Genomic DNA, 12761 nt, shown 5'->3' with positions numbered 1-12761 from the left:
CAACAATGAACAACCACCTATGGCCAACGTGCAGCTCCATGTTGCCCATCTAGTTAGAATAGCCCCTGACACTGAGTTACGACATGTAGAAAGGCTGATGGCCAAGGCTAATGCTTTGGACTGTCATTTGCAATATCTGGGAAATCTGTTACAACAATGGCCATTGGTGTGCTTCACCAAGCTGGGACGAGCAATGAAGGTTCATCATATCACCAACATTGATGAACTCTCATTCTGTCAAAGGCTCTACCGAGTGTCAGTAGGGACACAACACTTAATCAAGGGGAAAATGGAGGATATGATCAGGAAAGGCATAATCCAACCATTCACGTCCCCATGGGCTGCTCCAGTAGTTCTGGTGCCCAAGAAGGATAGAGGCACAAGGTTTTGTGTGGACTCAATGCTAAAACCCACCTCAGTGGGTCCCTGATGCCACAAGTACAGGAGATCCTGGAGTCCCTTCATGGTGCAACTAATTTCAGTACCCTTGACCTTAGGAGTGGGTACTGGCAGGTCACCCTGGAGAGAGACAGTATCCAGAAGTCACCATTTTTCAGTTGTGAGGATATATGAATTTCTGGTCCTTCCATTCAGCCTCAAGAATGCTGCCACAATGTTTCCCCTGATGGAGACTGTTTTAAGAGACCTGAAGGGGAAGTCATGCTTCATCTATATAGATGACATTGTTATCTACTCCTCTGTCCAACACCATTGCCACTGTCTCAAAGTGTTCATGTGTCTGTCAAGCAGGACTAATGCGAAACCTAAAAAAGTGCAACCTGCTACAAACATCTCGCAGCTTTCTGGGTCACATGCTCTTCAGGGAGGGCATAAGCACGGAGCCCAGTAAAGTGGAACTAGTGCAGGACTTTCCTCAACCTCAGTCTGTCAAGGAGGTGCAGAGGTTCTTGGGGATGCGGAGTGCTACCACCGGTTCATTCCACACTTCACTGAAAGAGCCACTGTCCTCAATGCCCTGAAGAAGAACATAACCTGGGCATGGACTGAAGAGTGTACAAAAGCTTTTGAGGATATCAAGCAGGTGTTGACCACCATCCCAGTCCTGATTCCCCCAGACTTCAAAAAACTTTTCCAACTTCAAACTAATGCCAGAGAGGTGGGGCTTGGTGCTGTACTCTCCCAGGAAATCAATGAGCAAGAGCATATCATTGCATATGCCTCAAGACTCCTGTGAGGGGTCGAAAGGAATTACATCACATCAGAGAAGGAATGCCTTGCTGTTATGTGGACCATCGAGAAGTGGAGGGTGTAGCTGTAGGAATGGCACTCCCAGGTAGTCAAAGACCATGCTGCGCTCACCTAGGTTTTAAACCACCCTAAACTATCTTCAAGGACCCGGTGGGCCATGCTGCTGCAAGGATTTGGCTTCTGTCAATTACCACAAAGGAAAATGCAACATTGTGCCTGACACTCTCTCCCGCATCCACAACAGGCAGGGGGAGGGTAGGCTGGCCACCTACCAGGTAGCCAGGGCTGTATTGGAAGACTTGCCAGTAGGCTGGGCAAAACTTGCCAGGGAGCAGGAGTTAAATCATACCCTCTATCCACTTCAAGAAGGTGAAAACCCAAAAGTGAGGGAAGTCTGTATTTGCTTTGTTTTTACAAATGGTGTTTTATTCAGAGAAGTGCCCAAGCAATATCAGGGTTAGAGTTGGCAAGTGGGGGTCCCAAACATGTTCCGAAGGGCTTTCCTGCAATATGCCCATGACGATTCATTGAACGGACATTTAGGACAACTGAAGACACTATCACGACTGTTGGAGGTGGCGTACTGGCCTCCCATCTGGAAGGATGTGTGGGCATACTTATGTGAGCATACTGATGGGATGTGAGACTTTCCAGAAGTAAAAACCATGCATCTCCAAGCTTTCGGGATAGCTACAGTCCACCCCCCTCCTTGAGCCTGAGTATATGTTGGATGTAGACCTTTTGGGCCCACTACCCAAGAACTGTTCCCCATCTGTATTGCCAAAGCACCCTACATTGCCTGCATCTTAATTAATGAGGTGTTCACTCAGTGGAGTGAACCTGCCTATCTTGTCAGATCAGGGAGCCCAATTCACTTCCCATCTGCTCCATACCACTTGTCAGCAGTGGGGTGTGATTCAGAAACTTACCACGGCCTATCAACCACAAACCAATCTGACTGAGCGAGTCAACCGGACCCTCAAGACCAGTGGCTCCCTGAGGTCTGCTTTAATATTAACACAACAAGGCAGAAGAGCACTGATTTAATGCCAGCAGAATTAGCACTGGGGAGGAAGCTCAAATGATCTCTGGAGCAACTTTTGAGCCTGCCACCTGACCCAGTGCAGGCAGCAGTCATCAAAAGGCAGCAAGACCTCTTCCAGTAAATACAGGTGAATGTGGAGAAGGCTCAGAACAAACAGGCCAGGTACTACAACCATTTCCGCAAGATGGAAGAGTTCAGCGAGGGTGATCTGGTCTGGATGAGGTCTCACCCCTTTGTCTTGAGCCGATTCTGGGTTTGCTGCCAAGCTAGCTGAAAAATGGAAGGATGCAGCCAAGATAAGCAGCTAATTCCATTGAACTACCAGGTTACTTACCTCAGTAATCTTAGTCAGGTCGACACCATCCATATAGAGCACCTCGAATGGTTGGGTCGACTCTTGAGGGGCGGGGTATGTAACCAACCTGGTTACCAGCATCAAGTATTTCTGATGCCAAGTAGTGTTTTGGGGTCTTTGCTCCTCATATCCACTCGGGGCTAGTGTACAGAGGTTGCTTTTGTCAGGTGTATAAATGGAGGAAGCCAGGGAAGAAGTGGTAGAGTTTGACCTTCAGGCACATTTTCTTTTTGCTGGAAAATCTCCTTTTTAAGAAACCTAGTGTTTCAGGCTCATTGTGTTTTTTCTTTTTTTTTTTTTTGGATGTCTTAAAAGATTTACTGTTTTCTGTCCATGTGTTTATGGGAGGGATGCTAATGCTAGCACACTAATGCTAACATGCTAAAAGTATGGTGTTTGGGGACTCACTTTAACTTCTTATGCAGAAGGAGATATTGCATAAATGCGGAGGCTGTTGTCAGGAGAAACTGAGAGCTATTTGAAGGCTTGCTCAGTCTTGGTGCATTGCTTCACCTCATGTTATATCTGTCCCATTGGGCCTACGTCTCCTATAAGCTGCAATCTCCATGGACTGCTATTTGACTGGTGGTACCAAGTTATTTTCTTTTGTAAGGATTACTCTAAACCAAAGCCCATGCTCAATAGTCTATGGACATTGTTTTTTCTTGAAAACTTTGTGTGCTATCTGTTTGATTGGCAGGGGAGGGGTTGTTTTCATGCTGTTTAGTTTGTTGGGTTATTCATTTTAGTTTACTGTCCTCTGCTATATTTTGTACATGTACATACATTTGTCGCAGATACGTATTATTTCATTGTGGTTCTGTTGGTCACCTGACTTCAAATATCTTGGGTCAACCATCCAGAGCAATGGACAGTGGAAAAAAGAATTGAGGGAGAGGGTGCAGGCAGGATGGAGTGGGTGGAGACGGGTGTCAGGGCTGATGTGTGACAGAAGGATAGCAGCAAGAGTGAAAGGGGAGGTTTACAAGAAAGTAGTGCATTCTGCTATGATGTATGGTTTGGAGACTGTGGCTCTGTCTAAAAGACAGGAGGCTGAGCTGGAGGTGGCGGACATGAAGATGCTGAGATTTTCGTTGGGAGTTGCAAGGCTGGACAAGATTAGAAATGAGCAGATCAGAGGGACAGTGAAGGTGGTGCAGTTTGGAGATAAAGCCAGAGAGGCCAGGTTGAGATGGTTTGGACATGTGTTGAGGAGGAATAGTGGATATATTGGTCAAAGAATGTTGGAGATGGAGCTGTTGGGTAGAAGGAGAAGAGGTAGACCTCAGAGAAGGTGTATGGATGTAGTGAAGGTGGACATGGAGATGGTTGGTGTAAAAGTAGAGGAGGCAGTGGATAGGGCAAGATGGAGGTAGATGATCCGCTGTGGCAACCCTTAAAGGGAGCAGCCGAAAGAAGAAGAAGAGGTTCTGTTGGTCACCTTACACACCTCTATGGCTACCTGTATAGATCTCTAAACACCATAGCGTTTAAATCATCCCAGAGAATATTATTCTCATTTGTATTGTAGCTAATTACCTAGTGGGTTCTCTATGCAAACGGTTACAATCTCTGTGCTGGTGTGCTTTGTGCTACTGATTGGAGGTTCAGCACTAATGTTTCATAAATTGAGACACAAGAAGCACCAAAGTACCACACATACACATATAAACACACAATCAGAGCCACCAGTTTTTCTTATGTCACATGTATGCATTTGTCGTTGAGTTGGTCAGTTAGGTGACAGAGTTTTACTGGTTCTGCATAATTACAGACACAGATCATTCACCTGGGATGCAGATAGAGGACATTAAAGAGGTGAGAAATTATGCTGCTGTTAGATAATTATGTTCTTGTTGGACAGTTAATTATCCTGAAAGAATGATTAAAGTGGTGAGACAGAAGATGTGATGTAACAGTCAATAATCACTGCCCAGGCATTGCTACACTGACTGGTACCACCAGAGAACAGCAGGTCTACTTGCATTCTGTTAGAAAGCTTAGTATTACTGTATCATTGTCAAGGGGATCAAATTGTAAATTTAAATTAATTAAATTAATTAAGATACTGTACACATAATGCAAACATATTAGAATAATAACACTCATTGCCATGAGTGTAGTCACTGAGGGCTGATTCTCATGTCTATTAAAGAGTTAGTGTTTAAGGATGTCATCCCACTGACTGAAGTTCAGTCTGAGTCATCTGATATTAATATAAATGCTAAACTAAAATAATGGCAGAGACTGGCAGAGGCAGACTGGCAAACAAAACCGGGGCACTCAGTAAAAGAGTAGCATATATTAATGTCACAGCACAAAAACATATCCAGTAATGGCCTGTGTGTGTAATTTGGTCTGTGGTTGGAGATGCTAGTCAGAAGAATAAGTTTAAGCAACTCTGACTCTTTCCAGAGAAAAGGGAACCAAACAAACCAGAGAGAAGAGCAGGCAGAGGCACACAGGGAGGACTATACATTACAGAGAACAGTAGAGTTTAAGAACAAAAACAAACTTAAAGATCTCTAATAAAAAGCTGACTAGAGTTTAGTGGATTTCAGGACATTTTACTTGATTCCAGGTCAGATTTTGTACTTCAGATTAAGCATTTAACACATTTCTTTTTGTGCTGCAGTTGTTTTAATGCAGATCTGTAGAACTGAGAGAATGTTTCAATTTTAGGACATCAGAGAAGTAGATGGGTCCATATGATTTGATTGGCAGGTTCAATGGGCTGATTTGATGTGATTGGCTGCTCAGGAGGTGGTTGTCATCAACGTATGGTGTAATTTTCAGTGGCAACAGACTAAGATATTCACATCTCTAGCTCTAGAGGGCAGCTGTTCAGCCCAGTTTGGTGGTTTACCTGCTCAACAACACTTGATCACATGCTTCTGTTGTTTGCAAGGTTTAGTGGGTGTGTTTGAGTACAGAAAGCTCAAAGGTGTGCTGGACACCGGCCGTCCAGGACCAATGTTTTGCACCCCTAGAATAATCATACTAATAAACTCTGCAGTGAAAAGAACTGAAAGCTTCCCTTATTCCTATGGTCATACTCTTTCTGTGAGGCCAGGAAGCTGCGCTCAAAGTTATTCATTCATCAGTTTGAATCTCTTCACTCCCAAATCATTTTAAACTCTGAGAGTTGGCCAGCATGCAGTGATTTTGTTGACCTTGCTTCTGTGCTCTTTTATAAATCAATCAATGAACATGAAATGATAATCTCATCAGAAGGAAAATCCAACCACTATAGATGGTCTGTGCAATGAAGAACATCTGAGAAACTTTCCTTTAAATGAGGGCAAAGTGCTTATAAATACTATAAAATGTTGAATGTATTTTCTTACAAGACTTAAGCATTAGTATCAGAGATCATTACTAACAATAAAAAAATATATTGCGGACACTTTGTATGAATCCTGAATTTTTAAGTCATTATAAATGAATTTATAAAGTGTTGTATGGTGTGTGTGTGTATATATAATACCTTCTAAGACCTGGTATAAGCCTTTAAAAATGCTCATACGCAGTTATAGTTGCTTGTATAATACTTTATGAAATGGAAGTGTACAACTTAATGTCAGATTTTATAATGTTATAATGATATTAGGTCTGTTCAAAAGAATATTGTGAACATTGTTAAAACAAGTTTCTGGTGCATGTGCTGCTGATTCACTTCACATGTTTACAAAAGCATAACATTTTTTGCCATAGCCTTTTTTTGTTTGTTTATTTTTAGCTAACTAGAAACTGCAATTCAAGGCTAACTTCATATTTAGAACCTGTTCTACATTCCAGTGTAATTTAGTTAGACTGGCTGAATACATATATGCAAAAATAATGAGACAATATTTGGAAGTTTGTACCTCACACTTTCCCAGTATCAAAATCAGCTGTTACTATGTGTTTTATGTGCAATATTATGTTTAGTATTATGTGTTATAACACGTTTGGGATCTGTATGTTTTCTGTACTTGAGAGAACACTGTGAACAGTTTTTTTTTCCATGTCTACGTTAAGAACAGGCGTTGCTTCTGTACCTAATTGGTAAAGATCAAAGCAGTGTACCTGAGCCAGCCTATAAACATGTCCATTTTCTATGTCCAGTAAGTCAGAATGGTTTCTGTGAACTGTGCACACAATGAAGAAATGAAGATCAATGCTACAAACACAAGGTTGGCCTCCTGTTCCAGGTTCTGAAAGAAGAGGGGTCTAAAAATTCTACAATTTCTGGAACCTGTTGGGTTTTTCAGTGTAATTAAGTTCAAATGTTTAGGACCTAATCAAGTTATACCTACAGTCATGTTAAAATCATGATGTGGTAATTAGCAGTTCATCCCTCACACTTATCTGGTTGATATCTAGAACTTTACTGGACTGTAAAACAAAGTGTTGATGATGTTATTATAAAATGGTGGATGTAACATTGGTAGAGTTTGGAGCCTTAGAAAACAGTACTACTCTGATTAATAATAACTATGAGAAGAGTGGATCACAGTAAATGTGAACAGTGAAGTATTAGAAATGTTCATGGTGTAAATGTACTGTTAACACAAGACCTACGTCCGTGTTATTGTGTAAGCAGATGACATCAGAAACGGTTTCGTGATATCCAGTAGTTTAAGGTGGTATGTGGTCAGTGCTGCTGCTGGGAGGAGCCGTCAGATTGAGTAACTCTACTGTTAACTGAGAAAGAGGAACCAACCAAACCAGAGAGGAGACACAGCCAGAGAGGACAACACCTTACAGACAAGAGTAGATTTTAACTTTGAGGAGAACACAAGCATATTTACAGAACTTTGGAGATAGTGGACTGGAGTTCATGTGAAGATCAGAGAATCTGAAGTCCATTTCAAGATGAAGATCCTCCTCATCGTCACCCTCTACCTGATCTCAGGTCAGTTATTCTACTTCAAGTTAAAGTTGTGTCTAATTGTCAGGTTTTCTGTATTTGTAAAGCTGTTAGATGCGGTGCTGCATTTAGTTTGATGGAAAACTGCAGAAGAGAGTATATTTTGCTGAAGTTCATGAGATCAGAGAGATGAGTTCATATCTTCTGTCTGATTGGCAGGTCAAGTGAGCTGCTTTGATGTGATTGGCTACCCAGGAGGTAGTGTCCTAATCTACTGCAGAGCTAAACAGTATGGAGGGAATCCTAAGCATTTCTGTAAGAAACCATCAGCCCATTGTGTTTATTTCAACCAAAAACCGAACACCTGGAGTCATATAGACAGATTTTCTCTACGTGACTCCAGTGGAGTTCTTACAGTGATCTACAGAAACCTGAGTTTGCAGGATGCTGGATCATATCAGTTTGGAGAGGCTGGAGTGTGGAATCGTGATGTGAAGCTGAAAGTGAATGAAAGTGAGAAAAACTGACATCTTACAAATAAAATTTGTCTTATAATTCTCTGTAAATTATTATATTTAAATAGAGACGCTGTGTCATGAGCTATTTTAAATATCCCACAAATTCCTTTATTTCATATGGTTGACAGATCCGTGTTGTTTTAGTCCAAACACTATGTCTGGGCATCTGGGAGAGACGGTCACCATCAGCTGTTCATATCCAGAGGAGTTTGAGAGAAACACCAAGTACTTATTTAAACAGGCTGGTCAATATTTTGATGATGTAATCGATACTACAGTAACTCGGAGTGGCAGATTCTCCATCTCTGAAGACAGAAGCTCTGCAGTTCTCAGACTGACCATCAGTGATGTGAGAGAAGATGATGTAGGAGTTTATTACTGTGGAGTGGGGTTTGGAGGAATCTCAGTCGGTTATTACTCCTTCTACACAGAAACTCAGCTACAGGTCACTGGTGAGATACAGTAAAATATTCTATTGTTTTCTGTAATTATTCACTGTTTATTGAGGATTAGAGTAAGTAGTATGAGTTCTGTGTTCTGCTGTAGCTGATTTCTACTCAAAAAAGGAGAAAAAATATTTTCCTTATATTGCAAAGTGGCTAATGCTTAGACGCCACTCTACTCAGAGAAAGGAGGAAGTCATCACAACCACAGCTTGTTTTTCTACATACGCTCACCAGCCACATTATTAGGTACACCATGCTAGTAAAAGGTTGGACCACCTTTTGCCTTCAGAACTGCCTTAATTCTTCATGGCAGACTTTCAACAAGGTGTTTTTGGTTGGTTATTTGAGTTCCTGTTGCCTTTCTATCATCTGGAACCAGTCTGCCCATTCTCCTCTGACCTCTCACACCAACAAGGCATTTTCGTCCACACAACTGACCGCTCACTGGATGTTTCCTCTTTTTCGGACCATTCTCTGTAAACCCTAGAGATGGTTGTGCGTGAAAATCCCAGCAGATCAGCAGTTTCTGAAATACTCAGACCAGCCCGTCTGGCACCAACAACCACGCCACGTTCAAAGCCCCTTAAATCCCCTTTCTTCCCCATTCTAATGCTCGGTCTGCACTTCAGCAAGTTGTCTTGACCACCTCTACAGGCCTAAATGCAGTGAGCTGCGGCCGTGTGATTGGCTGATTAGCTATTTGTGTTAACAAGCAACTGAACAGGTGTACCTAATAGAGATTTTCCAGTGGAATCATTCAAATGAATCTTGACCTTTTCATATATGACACATTGCAAATGAAGGTCGGTGAGATTCACCCAGAGCAAGACAGTAACACTAAGTAGATCAGAACTGTCCCTAAAAGAGCATTTCATGAAAGTTTAACGCATTATGGAATTTTGTATTGTCTTTTTTTACAGCATCCACAGCACCAACATCAGTCCCACCTGATGAAGACCATTTCAGTGGGAGCTCAGATGCACCAAGTACAGATTACTTTTCTTTACATTCATGCAAAATCAAATACGCGCAGACATTACTTTAGTGAAAAACAATGAGAATGGTTTTAGACTGGATTTTGTCCCAATTTCACCTTAACGCTCTGTCATCTCAAAGATTTATGAAGGATTGACAGAACCAAACCAAGTATTGTGTAATAGAACCAAGTACACATAATACTGGGCTGCTGTGAGGAGATATCTGGAAACAAACACATTAATGGGCATGAAATCATTACTTATTTTATTACTGGTATTGGTAATTTAAAAAGATTTCATTATTAGTGTTTGTCTGAGCAAATAAAGCCACACTGACCACATAAATGATCTTTGAAATGTGATTTTATTCAGACGTTCATGTTCATGTGTGAAAATGTTTATTTTCTGATTTTCTCTGTGTCTCTCCAGGTTCCTCTGTCATCATCATCTCTGTGTGTGTCTGTGTGGTTCTGCTACTGATTGGAGGTTCAGCACTGATCTATAAAATGAGATGCAAGAAGCACCAAGGTACCTTTTGTGGTTAGATTTACACACCTTAGATTTACACCCCCCTTCAAATCAAATCAAATCAAATTTATTTGTAGCGCTTTTTGCAACGGATGTTGTCACCAAGCAGCTTTACAGAATTTTGGAAAAGACAAAGTTTCAACAGGACTATTGTATCGAAAGCCGTGCTAAGGTCAAGTACCACTAAGAGAGATATGTAGCCTTGATCACCCAGAAGAAGATCATTAGTTATATTATATACATAGTTATTAGTTACCTCTTCCAGTTGCCAGATGAGCCAACACCTCCCATTACCTTGTGATGAGCCAGGGCGTTTGTCATGCTTCCCTTAGTCCCCCCACCTAGCTCTCCATGTCTTAGTATATCATAAGAACGCACACACACACACACACACGATCAGAGCCACAGTTGTGCTTATGTCACCTGTATGTATTTGTAACTGAGTTTGTCATTTAGGTAACAGAGTTTTACTGGTTCTGCACAGTTACAGACACAGATTGTTCACCTGGGATGCAGCTGGAGGACATTAAAGAGGTGAGTTGTTGTTGTGGTAGTTGTAGTAGTAACAGTAGTAATGAGTTAAGCCCAAAAAATAAGTTTACTGGAAGATTTGGGCTCTCTATTTAAACATGATGAAGAATATTTAGAGTGACATTAAACACAATCTAGCCTGTGTTACTGGTCAAGGTGTGGACAGATGATTGTCCTGAAAAAAGGTTTAAGTGATGATGTAACAGGACTGTCGATAGTTGCTAAACTGCCACCTACTGGTAGCTCCAGGGAGATCTACCAGCAGGTCTTCCTGCATTCTGTTAGATAGATAGATAGATAGATAGATAGATAGATAGATAGATAGATAGATAGATAGATAGATAGATAGCCAGCCAGCCAGCCAGCCAGCCAGCCAGCCTTATCATCCACACTGGACAGTCCAGTGGCCATCGTATTAACGTCACGATACAGCACCTCACGTAGGCTTGAGAGGTTGTCAACTGGACCCAGCTGTCAAGAAGGCACTGTGCCAGCTGGTGGTGGTTCCATATTAGTGTGGGATGTGCTTTCATGGTATGGGTTGGTTCCAGTGGTCTACCTCAACACTTCATTGACCACCTCACTGCTTGGTGACTAATTGCAGCCCTAATTGCATGGACTTCATGTACCACCACAATTATGGGATATTCCTGCAGGATAATGGACCATTTCCATAATTGGTCTGAGGAGCACTTTGGAGAATGGTGTTGCCTGCATGTTTGCACAAATTGAGCATTAATGAAATGTGGTGGAGAGGTCCACTCACACCAAAAGAAAACAGCACAGTGCTGTGGGTGGCTGTCCAGACCGCATGGCTCAACATCCTTCCAGACGTCTTCTGTCCTTTTGTGGATTCAATGTCATGTTGAGTTGCTGAACTTCACTGGTCAAGATGGGGTCCTACATGATGCTAATTCCTGTCTCATGACTTTTGGCATGTCAGTGCATGAACACAAATGTGACCAGACTTTGTGGGGTTCACACATTGCAGTGTTTTCAGCTGTTTGACCCATTTAATGCTGTGTGTAACAGGATTTACTCTTCTGTCTGTATTTTTGTGTTCACTTCTAAACAGTAGAACACTTTTAACACAATGACAGTGATACCATGGAAGAGTTATAAAAACAGTGCCTGATCTACTGACCAAAAAGTTTAAATAACACGTGTAAGTTCAATGTGCCGTATGTTCAATGTAGGCCTAGATAGTGATTATGTAATGTGCAGTAAAAAGTTATGAAATTGTACTCACTGTGTTGCTGTAACTTTAGGTTGATGGTGATTATGAAAATGACCACCCTGTGAACCTGAACCACACGAGTCCAGTCTACCAGAACCAGAAATTCAACACCAACCAATCAGATCCAGGTTACCAGAACCTGAAATCCAACACCAACCAATCAGATTCAGTCTACCAGAGTCTTGACCCCAGCACCAACCAATCAGATTCAGTCTACCAGGACCTAATATCCAACACCAACCAATCTGATTCAGTCTACCAGCATCTTGACCCTAAAACCAAAGAACCAAATTCAGTCTACTGCAGTCTAAAGCCCAACACTGATTGACTATTCCATCCTCTGTCAACAAATTTGTATTATTTTTACCAGGTTGCACAAGCTTTACCAAAGTAAATTAAATAAGAAAAAAAATTGAGGGCACAACTAAGTTTTTAATCATAAAAATTGAGTGCATTCTAAATATCAGTTTATTTTACTTTACCTTTATCATAATTTACACATCAATTGTGTCACATGGAGTTATTGTGTGATCTTACACTTCCTTACAGCTACAGCTAGAATTTGTGATTAAATCACACTTTACCTTCACAGAAACTGTGTGAATTTTTTTCCTCTATTTATTTCTCTGCTTCAGTCACCAAGTGGCTTCTCTGTCTTTCTGTTCTGACATTAGTCAGGAGATATATATAATAAAAACGAATAAATAGCATCAGCAAATGTTTTAAAGTTACTTACGCCAAACTGCAGTATCTAGAGGGGTGTGTGGGTGAGACAGAGAGAGAGAGACACACAGAGACACAGAGAGAGACACAGAGAGAGAGAGAGAGAGAGACACAGAGAGAGAGAGAGACAGAGAGAGAGACAGAGAGAGAGAGAGAGACACAGAGAGAGAGAGAGCGAGAGAGACACTGAGAGAGTTAAAGATAAATAAAAAAATATAGCAGCTGAACTTATGACAGGATGCAATTCCAGAAGGACAAATACTTTTATAAGTAATTGCAAATAAATAAATAATTAAATAAAATATAAGTGAGTGGATCAAATAGAGAACAGAGAGGGAAA

At 41.4% G+C, this 12761-nt stretch overlaps 1 protein-coding gene across 1 annotated transcript; it reads left to right on the top strand.

The window, feature by feature from the left end:
- Nucleotides 1-7377: 7377 nt before the first annotated feature.
- Nucleotides 7378-12109, top strand: LOC108443526 (CMRF35-like molecule 8). The gene is made up of 7 exons (XM_017724275.2): nt 7378-7506; nt 7681-7974; nt 8108-8431; nt 9346-9411; nt 9832-9930; nt 10415-10464; nt 11730-12109. The coding sequence occupies exons 1-7, from the start codon at nt 7467-7469 to the stop codon at nt 12024-12026; spliced, it is 1170 nt and encodes a 389-aa protein (XP_017579764.1). The 5' UTR covers nt 7378-7466; the 3' UTR covers nt 12027-12109.
- The last annotated feature ends 652 nt before the right edge of the window (nt 12110-12761 follow it).

Source organism: Pygocentrus nattereri, chromosome 12, assembly GCF_015220715.1.
Source record: "Pygocentrus nattereri isolate fPygNat1 chromosome 12, fPygNat1.pri, whole genome shotgun sequence".
NCBI classification, from domain to species: domain Eukaryota; kingdom Metazoa; phylum Chordata; class Actinopteri; order Characiformes; family Serrasalmidae; genus Pygocentrus; species Pygocentrus nattereri.
The sequence above is the reverse complement of the archived record's forward strand: the minus strand, read 5'-3'. Positions and strand labels throughout refer to the sequence as shown.